This window comes from Danio aesculapii, chromosome 1 (assembly GCF_903798145.1).
Source record: "Danio aesculapii chromosome 1, fDanAes4.1, whole genome shotgun sequence".
Taxonomy (NCBI): Eukaryota; Metazoa; Chordata; class Actinopteri; order Cypriniformes; family Danionidae; genus Danio; species Danio aesculapii.
In genome coordinates this window covers 34,402,982-34,418,324 of record NC_079435.1, presented here as the reverse complement: position 1 = coordinate 34,418,324, position 15,343 = coordinate 34,402,982, and the positions used below count along the sequence as shown (strand labels likewise).

Here is a 15,343-nt window from a genome sequence, read left to right as displayed (position 1 = left end):
TATGTTTTTAATGTAGCAGAATGTATTCTGCTTTTGATTTCGATTTTAAAAGACGGAGTTTGATGAACTGGATGAGCCTGTCCGACTGTCTGTGAATGGCAAATGAAAACATCCCTTATCTCAAAACTCAAGAAAACTGTATAGTCGGAAGTGTAGCATGCATTCATAGCGATTTTTTGCGCAGTGACACTACTTTAAATGAGTCTGATTTACTGTACATTAAACGGCAACACCGTTTCACGAAAAACAGAGTTAAGATGCCGTTCTTTTATCCCACGTGGATGCTATGACAATAAACAAGAGACCAACACCTTGAGTATGGTGGGAATGAATGAATGACAGCTTCTAAAATTGTCTGAGAGGCATCCCTTTTTTGCCCAGTAGCCTACCTTGTGTTTTATTTGCTAATTTAAGCTATTTTTTAAAAGATAATATAATGTATAAAACTATACATTATTTATATTGCTTTATATTACCTATACCTCTTATAAGCTATTTATATTAACATGTTAGCCAGCACTCAATTTTCGGGATTTACACCTACCTAACTTTAATGCACAATGCACAGACAATGATGTTTCACAATGTTTTTACACTACATTATTTGAATCTACCAAGCTTAGTTCACAATGGTTGCAATGTTTTTATTAAATCTAAATCCTAAATATCAGAAATGCCAACAGATTGTTAATATTTAATTAATGTCAGTTTTAATGGTATTGATGCACTTACTTGACAGATTTCATTCATTCATTTTCCTTCTGCTTTTTCCCTGGTTTATCACAGCAGAATGAACCGCCACTTACTTGACAGATTTATGTTTTTAATTTTAGGTGGTTTGTGTATGCATTTTATGTTTGGTAAAATAATTTCTACTTGCATCTTTAGTGATTTTCAACTAAATACACTGTCTTGTTTCAATAGGTGGATTTAGAGGAATTTGCATTAAAAGCATAAGTGGATTTAGCTGGTTTTGTCACAAAAGAAGATCTACGTTGTTAAAAAAAAACCCCAAAGAATTGTCTAAAGTGACATTTTCGAGGAAAAAAAGGTATTTTATTTACTAGCTAATAAGCTTTTCATTACATATAAAATGAAACTTCTGAACCTAATTATAGGAGCCTGATAGAAAATGCTTGTTTACAAGAAAAAAGGTCTGAAAGAATTAGAGGGTTTTGCATCTGAACTCTTCATATATGTATATATATATATATATATATATATATATATATATATGTATGTATATATATATATATATATATATATATATATATATATATATATATAAAATATATTATATATATATATATATATATATATATATATATATATATATATATATATATATATATATATATATATATATATATATAATATATTATATATATATATACACACGCACGCACGCACGCACGCACACACACACACAATATATATATATATATATATATATATATATATATATATATATATATATATATATATATATATATATATATATATATATATATATATATATATATAAAATAATAATAATATTAAATAAAAAAATGATATAAAAATCGGAATTGAGTCACTTGAACAGTGCAGTGTAAATGCGGCCTTAGTGACTTCAAGCTGGGCAGGATTTAAAGCAGGGATTCAAAGCACACCAGCAAGTCTACTTCTGAATGGCTGAAGAAAAACAAAATTACAACTTTGGAGTGGCCTAGTCAAAGACCTGACCTAAATCCAATTGAGATGCTGTTGCATGACCTTAAAAAGGCAGTTTATGCACAAAACCCTCCAATGTGGGTGAATTACAACAATTTTGCAAGCATGAGAGGGCCAAAATTTTTACATAGCACTATAGACACATTTTAAGTTATCAAAAATGCTTGATTGCAGTTGTTGCTGCTAAGGGTGGTTCAACCAGTTATTAGGTTTAGGTTCAAACACATTTTTTTTTCACACAGGGCTATGTAGTTTTGTATTTTGTTACCCCTTAATAATAAAAATCTTAATTTTAATACGGAATGATGTGTTTACTTGTGTTATCTTTAATATTAAAAAAAAAAAAAAAAAAAAAACATTGAGTAAGGGGCAAACCCTTTTCCACATACTGTGGGTTTATAGATGAACTACATACAAAATCCATATTGATTGACATTATTATATGATATATTTTCTGTACAATACAGAATACATGAACAAAAATAACAGCTTTTGAGAATTGATATTGAATTGACCACTTTTTAAAAGACGATTAATAGAAAACATGTTTTTTGGGTTTTTTTGCCTAGCGTTAACGTATACGTTACTATTTTTTGCCTCACCCACCAGTTTAAACATGTAGTAGAAAAGCGAATACAATACTTGTGATTCATGATCTACGGTTGTAAAAAAGATGAGGTTTTTACAAATTTACGGTACTGTTTTATTTGCACATTCCTCCCAACACAAGATCCAGTTAAACTCAAGCCACCGTCAGCAGCACATTTTTAATAAGAATGTTATCTATACATGAACAACTCAACGCTACAAAATCAGGTGTTGGTGCCACCATCCGTAGAGCGAGTCTTTGTTTTCTGTGTTCTGCAATTTGTGTCCAAACAGTGGAAGAATGAAATCCTATCTGCTGTAAATTTAATCTCAGCCTCTAACTCAATCACAGCGAGTTAAATCTTGCAATTTATTAGCACGTTCCTAATGACAGACATCATCTTCTCATTAAGCGTGAAATTTAGTCACACTTGTGAGTGATTTACTCACAATGCAAATGGTCGTTAATGTATTATTGCTTCAAAACAATTAATCGGAATGAGACGTAAACACTTGCTTGATTGGCAGCTGTGGATAGTACATTTGCAGTATTGCGCGAACACTGATGGATCTGTTTCACAGCAGTAAATAAGACGTTATGACTCCTGGCAAAACAATATGACAAATGAAAGAAAATCTGTGTCCAGTACATCGAAGACGAGTTCGTATGAAAACAGATGTTACATAATCTTTCCTTTTCTTCGCAGAGAGACACCTCTAAGAAACAGACTAAAGTTCATCCGTGTTTCTGACATGTTTGCAGCAGCAAGTTTGAAGACTGTGATGACTGGTAATTACCGCTAGCAGACAAGTAGGCCTTGGCACCTGTGTTTTCTCTGAGAGCAAGATAATGAAAAAACAACAGCGCTGTCATCACCTTCGGGTTCCTGATTGCATTATCAAAACTACAGCCGGGCTTGGCATCTGGGCGTGACCTTGTTAACTGCCAGGGTAATTAAGTTTAACCAATTGGGAGAGGGGATGATAAATTATTAGCAGGTAGATTTTGTTCACATTTTATTAAATTGGCCTGCCAAAAGGGTCGGCCAAATTATCTAGGGCCTCATTTGTTGGAGGCCGGCCACATTGGCGCATCTGTTACAATTATTTATAATTTCAAGCAGTCGAAAACCAACAGAGTTCGGCATCAGCCACGTAAAGCAATTTACAAATGATCTGATGAGGGAGTGTTTGAGTCTTTTCCCCTCATTTCTAGCCAGCAGGGAAGATGAGGGGCGAAGAAGGAGAATAAAAGGGTGAGAAAAAGAGTGTGAATGAGTGTGAGCGTGTGTTTGTGCGAGAGAGAGAGAGAAAGAGAGAGAGAGAGAGAGAGAGAGAGAGAGAGAGAGAGAGAGAGAGAGAGAGAGAGAGAGAGAGAGGGAGAAAAAAAACAAAAAAACAGCGTGCTGTAATTACAGAACACGATTAGGTTGTTCTGGGAGTTTTGCTGGCACTGGTGGTCTCAGTGTAGAAGCAGAGGGAACATATGGAGGGGCTCGTGATTGCTCTCCCTGAGGCCCGTGACCCGTCTGCTGGCAAAGCTGCGAGCTGCATCTGAATTAGACTGTTCTACACATGTACCAGTTCTGCCACAAAACAAATCTGATCACTGTTAATTACGAAACAGCTATAATCAGGCCCTTGACTGTATGAAGCCAGTAGATGAGGGCTTTGCTCTGGGCCAGAGCTGCTGAAATGCGTGTGTGTGTGTGTGTGATTGCACAGCATTCCCTGCACGCTTATCTGCACTAGCACAAGTGCGGTGGAGGTGCAAACACATAGGCGTCTCTGCGTGTTTGTCTGAACACAGACAAGAGTGGCTCTCGGGTCAGGGTCGTGTGTGAGCAGGCCTGTGTTTTTAACTGCTGATCAGAGCCCCTGCAGATGGACGGGGACTGGAAGTGAGTGAATAAGTGACCGGTTGGGCCTTTAACACATGGCTGGGGTTTATTAATGAGTCTCAGTACACACGCTGCTCATCTGATGAAAGCACTTGAGCACAGGAGGTCATATCATTACAGTCGAAAAACATTCAAAACACACTCGCCAGCATCCAACAAAATGATCTTGGACAGCCAGTGGCTGGACTCATTTGACGCCATTTTCCATACCGCTAATACAGCCCTTTTAAATACACAGCGGGATTCCAGAATGCTTTGAAGAAATGACAATACATGATTTATTTATTATTATTATTGTTTATGCATGTTAAACCACTGAAAGGTCATGGTTTATTTTTAATATACAAATTAAATATCTAAATATCTATTGTCAAATCTGAAAATTCAGTGATTTAATAATGTCTGGGTACAATTAATAAAACTGTTTAAACAGAAGTCACATTCAAACCAAGCAGCTTTCTGATGGTTAAAATTTGCATGTCCAACTTGAACATGAGCATGGCATAAACTCCTGAAAAGGTTGGATTCACAGAGCTTTACGTCTACTAAGAATAAAAATATATAAACTGTCAGTGCATATCTTTTCCATTTAAAGCCTTTCTGCTTTCTCTAAAATAATGCTTTGTTGTTTTTGTTGTTGCTGCTGTTTCTTTTTTTGCATTACATGTTCTACAATTGTTCTACACAATGTTCTATTAATTTTGTATTTTTGCAAAGTTCAATAATAGTTGATTGACAAAGTAAATTTTGTTAACAGTACCATATAAATGTACTCATTCATATGCGATCACATTTCTTACTTTATTTAGAACTTTAGGACAAAAGATTTTTTAAACAACTAGAATAGAAATTAGCATATCAACGTGGTCTGATGAAAGACAGGACCTAAAACAAGTACTGCAGTTCAAATACACTCGTAAAGAACATAAATCTGCAAACACACATACAAGAAACCCGTTAGAGGGACACACTCCTCCCAGATAACACAAGCTTATGCAGAGTCTGAACCGAGGGAACCGCATGCTATTTGAGTCCTGTAGCACCTCCGAGGTGACAGAATAGAATCAATTCATCTTGTGTAGTCGACTATTTTTTTTGTGTATAATTGTAGGGGCTGTAGCCAATTTAATACATGTAAATAGGGTTATTGCTTATTTGAACATTTATTTTTGTATGATTTTGGAGATGGAACTTCTAGCGCATCGGTGGCTCTTCAGCCTCTCATTGAGCACTGAGTGCACTCCTACAACTTATTCCAAAGTGTGATGGATGTCTGTATATTAGTTTATAAGGAAATGTAATTCATTTAGGCTATTTCTAAAGGCAACATTTGGTTACAGTCATCTGTTATTTACTCCAGACCAAATAAATTTGTTTTTCAGCCTAATACTGGCTTGCATGGTTTGGAACCTGTAGAGCTGCATATCGATGGATTTGCTCTTCAGTGTATGGACTCTCAGTAGTGATTATTAAACCACACTGAACTGAGCTAAACTGAACTGAACTTAAACTCTGAAAACTGAACTACACTGTTTCAATTTACTATGATCTTTTATGTGAAGCTGCTTTGACACAACCTACATTGTAAAAGCGCTATGCAAATGAAGGTGAATTAAATTGAATTAATATACAGGGTGGGCCATTTATATGGATACACCTCAATAAAATGGGAATGGTTGGTGATATTAACGTCCTGTTTGTGGCACATTAGTATATGTGAGGGGGCAAACTTTTTAAGACCGGTGGTGACCATGGTGGCCATTTTGAAATCGCCATCTTGGATACAACTTTATTTTTTCAATAGGAATAGGGTCATGTGACACATCAAACTTGTTGGGAATTTCACAAGAAAAACAATGGTGTGCTTGGTTTTAACGTAACTTTATTCTTTCATGAGCCCCCTCACATATACTAATGTGCCACAAACAGGATGTTAATATCACCAACTATTCCCATTTTATTAAGGTGTATCCATATAAATGACCCACCCTGTATATTATGCTGAATGAAAACGTGGTCGTCGTTATTTGGACTGATTTACTTAACATCTTTATATTGTTGTTTGCTATTGTTCAATAAATTACATTTAATATAAATTGCAGTAATATTTAACAAAAACCATTCGCAATACAAACAGCATTGGAGTCGTAGTGGCTGACAGTTGACGTTACATTGTTCTGCCACAAGATGGTTTTTACGTTTATTTTAAACTACAGCTAAACAAATTATCACAGAACAGGTAAATTACACTCTAAGACGTTTCTCTCCCTCTTGTTCTTTGTATTGCTGTATTTATACTATAGTAATATATTAGTGCTTGCTTTGGTTATTAAAATGAACCGCCAACTTATCCAGCATATGTTTTACGCAGCGGATGTCCTTCTAGACACAACCCAACAATGGGAAACAACCATACACTCTTGACTTCACACACATACACCACAGCCAATTTAGCTTATTTACTTCACCTAAAGTGCATGTCGTTGGACTGTGGGGGAAACCGGAGCACCCGGAGGAAACACCCCAACATGAGGAAACCCAGAAACCATGCAAACTTTACACAAAAATGCCAACTGATCCAGCGACCTTCTTGCTGTGAGCCGATCGTGTTCCCCACTGTGCCACCATGATGCCCTGAACACTCAGATGCAGCAGAGAAATGCAGAACTGTTGATGATTGATGTTGTTTTATGTCGTTCAGCCTTCTAATCTTGATCTTTGTGTATTGTCATCCCAATACATTATACTCTTCATTATGCAAAGGAATAATTCAAATTCTAAAGCAGCGTTTTAGAATTAGCTATGGCTTTTGCCGTATAATAATTCCTCACATTTTATATAGCACATTTCTGGACACTTCACACATTTTTGGGGGGAATCTCCTCATCCACGGCCAGTGTGTGGTAACCACCTGGATGACACGATGGCAGCCATATTGCGCCAGACCACACACCATACACCAGCTGATTGGTGGAGAGGAAACAAAGTGATGAAGCCAATTATGATATGGGCATGGTTAGGAGTTCATGTCCATGATGGACAGAGGCCAGTGGGCAAATTTGGCCTGGTTGAGCACCCCCTACTGATCTGACTAACACCACTTCCGGCAGCAACATAGCTTTCCTATGTGGTCACCCATCCAGGTACTGATTGTGCGCAGCCCTGCTCAGCTTCAGTGGATGAGCATGTGAGAGATGCAGAGAGCTAGCTGCCGGCTAGACGGCAGCTGCAGATGTGAATGCATTGGCAGAAGAAAGGAGTTTCTCACACAAGGATACAAGGAAAATCAAAGTCGTAACACAGCAATTTGGCTGCATATAGGCCTGCGGCCTCGTGTCTATGCACTGATCGCAGTGTTGATCGCCATATTGCAGTGCTACGAATGTGATATTACTCATATATTACTGGTAAGGGAATGAGAGGTGAGACTCTCATTGGTTTAGAATGGCATGGCCAAAACACACCCATTATCATTAAAAGCGTAGGTACAAGTTGCGAGGATGCATCTTGAATGTCACTTGATAATGTGTGTTCAGCAGGAATGGCATAGATTTATGTGAATAAAAGATGAAGTTAAATGTATTCATTAAATAAGGAGATTAGTCTTTTAGAGTCTTTTAGAAGACTTTAATAAACATAGAAATGGATTTGATCCCTATACATTTTGAGATTGTTGTTTGAAAAGACTTTCAGTGGAGATAAGCAATCTATCAGATTTCCTTAAAAATATCTTTATTTATGCTTAGAAGATAAACAAAAGTTTTGTGGTGAACTAACCCTTAAAAGACACAAAAGATGCACTCTGAGGAAGCACTTGCTGTTGACGTACAATAGCCCTGATGAGACATCATCCCACTAATGTTATCCAAACAAGTTGAGTGAAACAAACTGGCTAGGCAACCCACAGTGTTAGAGGCATTGGCTCCTAAAGATTTAAAGCCAAACACATCGGCAGCCTCTCAGTATGCTGGAAGCTCAGGGTTTGAGCGTCAGATAGTGATCAAAAGAAACACATCTACTCATCTAAACATGACCCCACATAACAAGCCGTGTGTGCAGGGAGCGGACACTTCAATTATACATCTGACAGCTCGGCTTTCACTAACACTAATAACACGCAGAGGCAGATGTTGAGAGGAGCGTCTGGGCTCTGGAATAGGGAGAAATGAGGAGCGAGACATTGAAATTTCATCACTTGGGAGGTTTCTCGCAATCTCAAACTTTAATTAAATTCATAACATTCCACCTATTAAATAAATACTTCGATAGGTGATAAAGCTGATTAAGTGATCACTAAATGTCTTTGGCCGTCTATAAAATCTAGTTAAACACAGAAAAAGAAAAAAAAAAATTGCAGCGTTAATTAATTTCGAGATTAATCAACGATTTCACTCGAAACAAGTTAATAAAAATCTGCATGCCCAATCAATCTACACCGCGAGATCAATTTGCCAGTTGTTGATCCTAGAGGAGCAACAAATGCTCACGCTGAGATGTGAGAAGCTCCGCATTTCTAACAGTTCTTGTCAGTATTCATAATAAAACTTTGTCACTCTGTGTAGTAGCTGGAGATTGCATAGGCAACTGTACGAAGCTGCAATAAATCCCCTTGTTGAGACAGGGGATGCCACATGGAGTGTTAAATGCATTGCTAATAGACTGCAAGATGCAACACTTCCTGTGTAATCCTCAGGAGGCCAATTCTGGACTTGGTTTTCAATGGCTTTTGACTAGAAAGGAAGAACCTACAAGGCTTAAATACTGATTTAGATCAGAGAAAGGCAGAAGCACCATAGTGACAACCTGGGTCACGTCACCGCACGGCCAGACTGCCACAGGAAAGCAAGAGATGAAAGGAAAAATAGAAATAGCAAAGCACTGAAAAATCCTGAGGGAAAATAGTGCAATCGGTAAGATCACTGGGATTTACTTCCAAAGAACAATGACTTGAAACATACCATAAAAGCCACACAGTGGCCCAGTCAAAGTTCACAGATCACAACTGGATACCGTAGAAGCGAGCTTTAAAAAAGCCCTATTAAATCTGCAGTTTCAGCATTTTTAATAAGGGTAAAACTAAAATGATGCTCGATATTATAGGGCTTACAAATAATAATACATTATGATCATTAATAAACAATGAAACAATTGCCTCAGTGTAAAAAAAACTTAGATATTGATGGCTTTTTAAATCATGAAAAAAAATCCTTTTAGTCTCAGAAAACATGATTCTGATCAGCTGCATCGTTCTGATATACAGTTGAAGCCAGAATTATTAGCCCCTCTGAATTACTAGCCCCCCTTTATATTTTTTTTCCCCAATTTATGTTTAATGGAGAGAATATTTTTGAACACATTTCCAAACATAATAGTTTTACTAACTCATTTCTAATAAGTGATTAATTTTATCTTTGCCATGATGACAGTGAATAATATTTTACTAGATATTTTCAAGACACTTCTATACAGCTTAAAGTGACATTTAAAGGCTTAACTAGGTTAATTAGGGTAACTAGGCAGCTTATGGTAATTAGGCAAGTTATTGTAAAACAATGGTTTGTTTTGAAGACTATCAAAAAATATATAGCTTAAAGGGGCTGATAATTTTGACCTTAAAATTGTTTTTAAAAAATATAAAATCACTTTTATTCTAGCTGAAACAAAACAAATAAGACTTCCTCTAGAAGAAAAAAATTATCAGACATACTGTTTCAACAAATTTCCTTGCTCTGTTAAACATCATTTGTGAAATATTCAAAAAACAAGAAAAAATTTAAAGGGGGTGGGGGTGCTAATAATTTAACTGTATATTGGACTTCAACTGTATATATTTTCTTTTTTTTTGCAACTGCAACATATTTACTTCATGAAGTGAAATGCAATTAAATCATTAAAATTACACATTTATATTAGGTAACACTTTATTTTGATGGTCCATTTTAGTATTAGTAGACTGTCTCCTTAATATCAGTTGATACTATTCCTTTAACAGTTATTTAACTGACTATAAGAAACTTTGCAAGCACGGGTCAACTTGCACTAACCCTAACCCTATCCCCAACCCTAACCCCAACCTAACAGTCTACTCTTAATTGAATGAGAATTAGTTGGCATGTAGATGCAATATAGCTTATATTCAACAAACGGACCATCAAAACAAAGTGTGACCGTATATTATAATAAAACAAACAGAAAGACTACAATATTTTCTACTCTAATGCTTTTTTATATACGACATTTGTTTTTACAGTGTGTCTGTGCTAGTTTCATGCCTCTGATATTACTTAATGGTCTTTTTCTTCTCACGTAATTAAATTATTTCAACAGATCATTATCTCAAAATTAGCCTTTTTAGGGTGATAAAACATCCTGATCCTTTTATCATGCCATTAGACCTTACTAATTAAGACTGAAGCTCTATTATTATCATTTCTACTATTTGTATTAATAACTATACAAAAATACAAATCAAAAACATGTCTTTTTTGGTATCGGTCATAAGAAAAGCACTGCTCATAAGAAAAAGCACCAAAGACTGCCTTTGAAATAAATGTATATGGGCTTTGTTTCCAAATCAAATTTTTATTGCTTAATCCCACTGTGACCAGGTTTGTATTAAATATTTGAAATTTGCATTATTTATATAGGACAGGTCACATCCATATTTCTAATACAGAAGTACATGATTCAGCCTGCACTGGCCTTTGCGCTCTTCTTTAGCCCCAACACAATGGGCTTTTTCTTCTTCCCCTTTTTTTTTGTTCCACTTGGACTTTTCTGTCTCCATCACTCCTCCCTTATTCAAATGAGAGTCTGGTCTTGCTCAGCTCCCTCTGCTGATCAGCACTTTGATCATTCCTAACATTTAAAATTAAAATAAAGCTCTAACAACCAGTGCATTAGAATTTAACAGGTGTTCAGGAAGAAGCTGATACAGAATTTCAGATTACACTAGAATACACATCCCAGTCAGTGCAATTATAGCGGGGAATGGAAAGCCCTCTTGACTGTGTTACACCTTGGGATAACTGATCAGATCACTTTGATGTCTGTAGGTAAAACTGTTAAGAAACAAAACAGCCAGGCAGCCACTACATGAACTCGGTAAACACAACTTGATATTCAAAGCAATACATTGGAACTGTGCATAAAGCATGCATTGATTATTGTGCATACCCAAAATCACGAGATGTGCCTCCTTACGGTGAGGTACACGTGTATAAACAGAGACAACACATATCTGGCTGAATCTACAACAGCACTTTTGGAGAAACACTTTCTGTGGGACTTTGGCATAGTTGTACTTGCTAACTGAACCGCTAGCTAATGCTCGAGCAAAATTTCCAGCATCCTTCTGCATTTTGCTACAAAACTACTAGACCTCCATCACCATGCAGCCATTTTCTAAATCCCATAAAGTGTGGATAGATACATTCAGGTCAGGGACTCATTCTATATGATGTCATCAATCTCTAAAGGTTGATTTGCAAGAAAATAAATAGAAAAGTATTGAAAATACAAAAGAAGCGCAAGTTAATCTATAAAAAAATTTAATATAAGTAGCTATAATATGTAATACAACAAGCTAACGATAATGTATATTTAAACTGTACCAACTTGAGCTAAATTAAAAATAAAAACAACGTAATCAATATACACACACAGAACATACAAAAGGTGCATCAGTTCAAAAGCCAGTCCAAGTGAATGCAATCATTCATTACTTGTATACTATTAGTTATAGCCAGGCCAAAACGGAATCTGCACAAGCAGATATGCACAGATTTTAGCACATCATTGAGTCTATTTATTTATTTATTTGTGTAAATGTGTGTACATATAGTTGAAGTCAGAATTATTAGCCCCCCTGTTTATTTTTTTCCCCAATTTCTGTTTAACGGAAAGAAGATTTTTTTTCAACACATTTCTAAACATAATAGTTTTAATAACTCATTTCTAATAACTGATTTATTTTCTCTTTGCCATGATGACAGTAAATAATACTTTACTAGATATTTTTCAAGACACTTCTATACAGCTTAAAGTGACATTTAAAGGCTTAACTAGGTTAACTAGGGTAACTAGGCAGGTTAGGGTAATTAGGCAAATTATTGTATAACGATGGTTTGCTCTGTAGACTATCGACAAAAAATATAGCTTAAAGGGGCTAATAATTTTGACCTTAAAATAGTTTTTAAAAAATTTAAAAACTGCTTTTATTCTAGCCTAAATAAAACAAATAAGACTTTCTCCAGAAGAATAAATATTATCAGACATACTGTGTCAAATTTCCTTGCTCTGTTTAACATAATTTGGGAAATATAAAAAAAAAAAAAAGTGTCAAAGGGGGTTTAAAAATTCAACTTCAACTGTATATTTATTCAGTTTTTGAATTAATTTCAGTAATATTATTGACTAATATGAAAATGTTCATATAATTTATTTACAATACAGTTTGTAAAGTAATGTTTTCTGTCTTTTAGTAGATATATTATATGAGAGACTTGCTTTGTTTACCAAGTAAGTGGATCTAATTTGATTTGCATTGTAAACACTAAATAAAATTTAAAATGGTATTATTTTTTCATGTATTAAGTACATTTTTCATGTAATAATTTCATGTATTAAGTTTTTAGTTATGATAGGCTCAAAATCATTCCACATAAATCTACAGATATTTTTTTCCAACATTCTGCACAGAAATGGCAAAATATGTTTGCAGATTTGTTGTAAATACAGCAGTCCGTCAACACTGTCACATTGCATTACTCTAGGCTACGTTCACACTGCGAGACTTGGTGCTCAAATCAGATTTTTTTCTTAGATCTGATTTTTTTTTTTGCATGGCTGTTCACACTGCAGTTAAAGATGTAGCCAATATCAGATTTGCAGTGTGAACAGATCATGGTCCTAAACTGACCTGTATGCGCAAAAATACAGTAACGACAGAACAAAATGTCTAATTATGCACACAATGTAAAAAGTAAGCACGTTGTCAGATCCTGCTTATATGATTATTGTCCTTTTCACAAACAACTGTGGTGTATTTCATGAACTATATAGGGTTGTTCTGCTATTACTAATGTGTTTTTCGCCATTTGAAACCTAAAATAAGTCTCTTGTGATTGAAAACACTGATCATTTGGGATTTATGACGACCGCGATGCGCATCTTTCTGACCACCACTGTAGTGAACTAATCAAGGGTTAATGAGCAGCGCAGAATGAACTGTAAAGGCGGAGTTGGTTTATCACTGTTTCTGTTTGCAGAGTTATTTCATTTTGCTTCATAATAAACAACAGGCACGTGCAGAAGGGAGGTTTGGGTGCTTGAGCACCTGCCCTTTTTTTATTCTCAGAGAGAAAGTCCCCCCTTAAAATGAAAGCGCCCCCTCCTTTGTGCACAGATCCCCTATCTGCAACACCCCCGACGCACTTCAGCTTCGCAATCAACCCGTGCCCCAATCGCTAACAAGCACCGGTTTTGCCTTCAAAATCTTTTTCAAAATGAACAACCAATTTTATGTGGTAAAGTAATTGCCCTTTGTGCTATTCTACTATGCTGCTGAGGAGTACTTGATGTTTGCAGCACAGAATGATGACGCATGTTACTCAAAGGTTATATAAAAGTCACATGAAATCCGACATAACCGTTCACACGGCGGTCGCATTGCAAAACATGAGATCTGTATCTGATTTAATACTACATATGAGTGGCACAAATCTGAAGTGAAAATATCAGATTCCATGCGGTTTGGGCTGTTCACACTGTCATTACCAGAGTCATATGCGGGCAAAAAAATCTGATTCGGGCCACATTTGGCTGCAGTGTGAACGTAGCCTTACTGTTGCTCAATAAAATCAAAAGATATCGCATAAAGATGTCGCATTAAATCAAAAAATATTTGCACTGCATATTCCTATCGATGTCTTAATAATTGAATGTGAATTAAAAATTAAACCAAATAAATAATCCTAAATTCTCATAAAAACTATGCATCATTTTTTATATGCCAAAAAAGCTAATTCATTTCATAGTTTGGGCTCTGTTGTTATTTTTATTAAACTTTAATATTCAAAGTATTATGCACATTCCCTATATTGTGTAGTTTATATTATTAACTGAGTTAAATTGTTTAGAAAACTATAATCCAGTTTGAATTGAAAGAAAGAGCCAAAAATGTGTATGAATATGAGGTTAGTTTTCCTACCTACTGTACAAAAAACATACACAAAAAAAGTGACTTCAAAAACAGGATACAACATTTTTTTTTTAAAGTGTATAATAATTTCATACAAATAACTCAGTACTAATAAATAAATGTTTATTGAGCACAAAATCAGCACATTGCTTGAAGGCTGAAGTGATGGTTGCTGAATATTCAGCTTTGCCATCACAGGAATAAATGTAAGAATGGAAACCAGCTATTTGAAACTGTAACAGTATTTCACAGGATCAGTTATGGTTAAACAAACGCAGCCTCGATGACCATATGAAAGACTTTAATAATCCATAGATTGAAGTCTCTATCATTATTTACATGCACACATTAACTGATTACATGCATAGTTAAGAGACAACCTGGCATGGTTTTAGCAGGGTTAATGACAAATGCTTTGGAGACATGCTTTTGAAAAAGAAAAGTGAACAAAATCTCCTGACCATCTCTTCCCAGAGCTTTCTTACTAAAGGCATTTCATTTATTATGGATGCGGTTTTACTAAGAGGAGAAAAAAGGAAATGAACGGTGTGTGGTTTTGCTGAAGTGCTCATTCAGCTTGCTTTGCATACAAAGGGCATTGAGCGTGATGTAAATCTGTCATGGTGCTCCCCACACGCACTCACCTCGCAGTGCCCCGCGGCTGCTGTGAAACTCTGCAGCTGTGCCTGGAGTTCTTGGATCTGCTGATCTCTCTGGCTGAGCTGCATGCTGAGGGCTGCTTCCCGCTGGTGGAGCTGTTCCTGACTGTGCCAAAGGGCCTGGTATGACACGCTCAGCTCGCTGTAGAGCTGTCACAGCAGAAACAGACAGTGAAGGACAAGCTCGGTTAATGCAGTTAAGTCCTTGCTCCAACACAAGTTCACCCCCCGAGGGGCAGCACGTTCACTTGTGAGGACAGGCGCTAAGTTCACACAACAGA

The 15,343-nt window shown here is 36.0% G+C and overlaps 1 protein-coding gene across 2 annotated transcripts in view; it reads right to left on the bottom strand.

The window, feature by feature from the left end:
• Positions 1 to 15,343, bottom strand: part of cntln (centlein, centrosomal protein) — a 171,940-nt gene that overhangs the window by 130,790 nt on the left and 25,807 nt on the right. For both annotated transcript variants that reach the window (XM_056459097.1, XM_056459104.1), the window contains exon 9: positions 15,048 to 15,212. In XM_056459097.1, the coding sequence (XP_056315072.1) occupies positions 15,048 to 15,212 (165 nt within the window). The remainder of the gene's footprint in view (positions 1 to 15,047; positions 15,213 to 15,343) is intronic.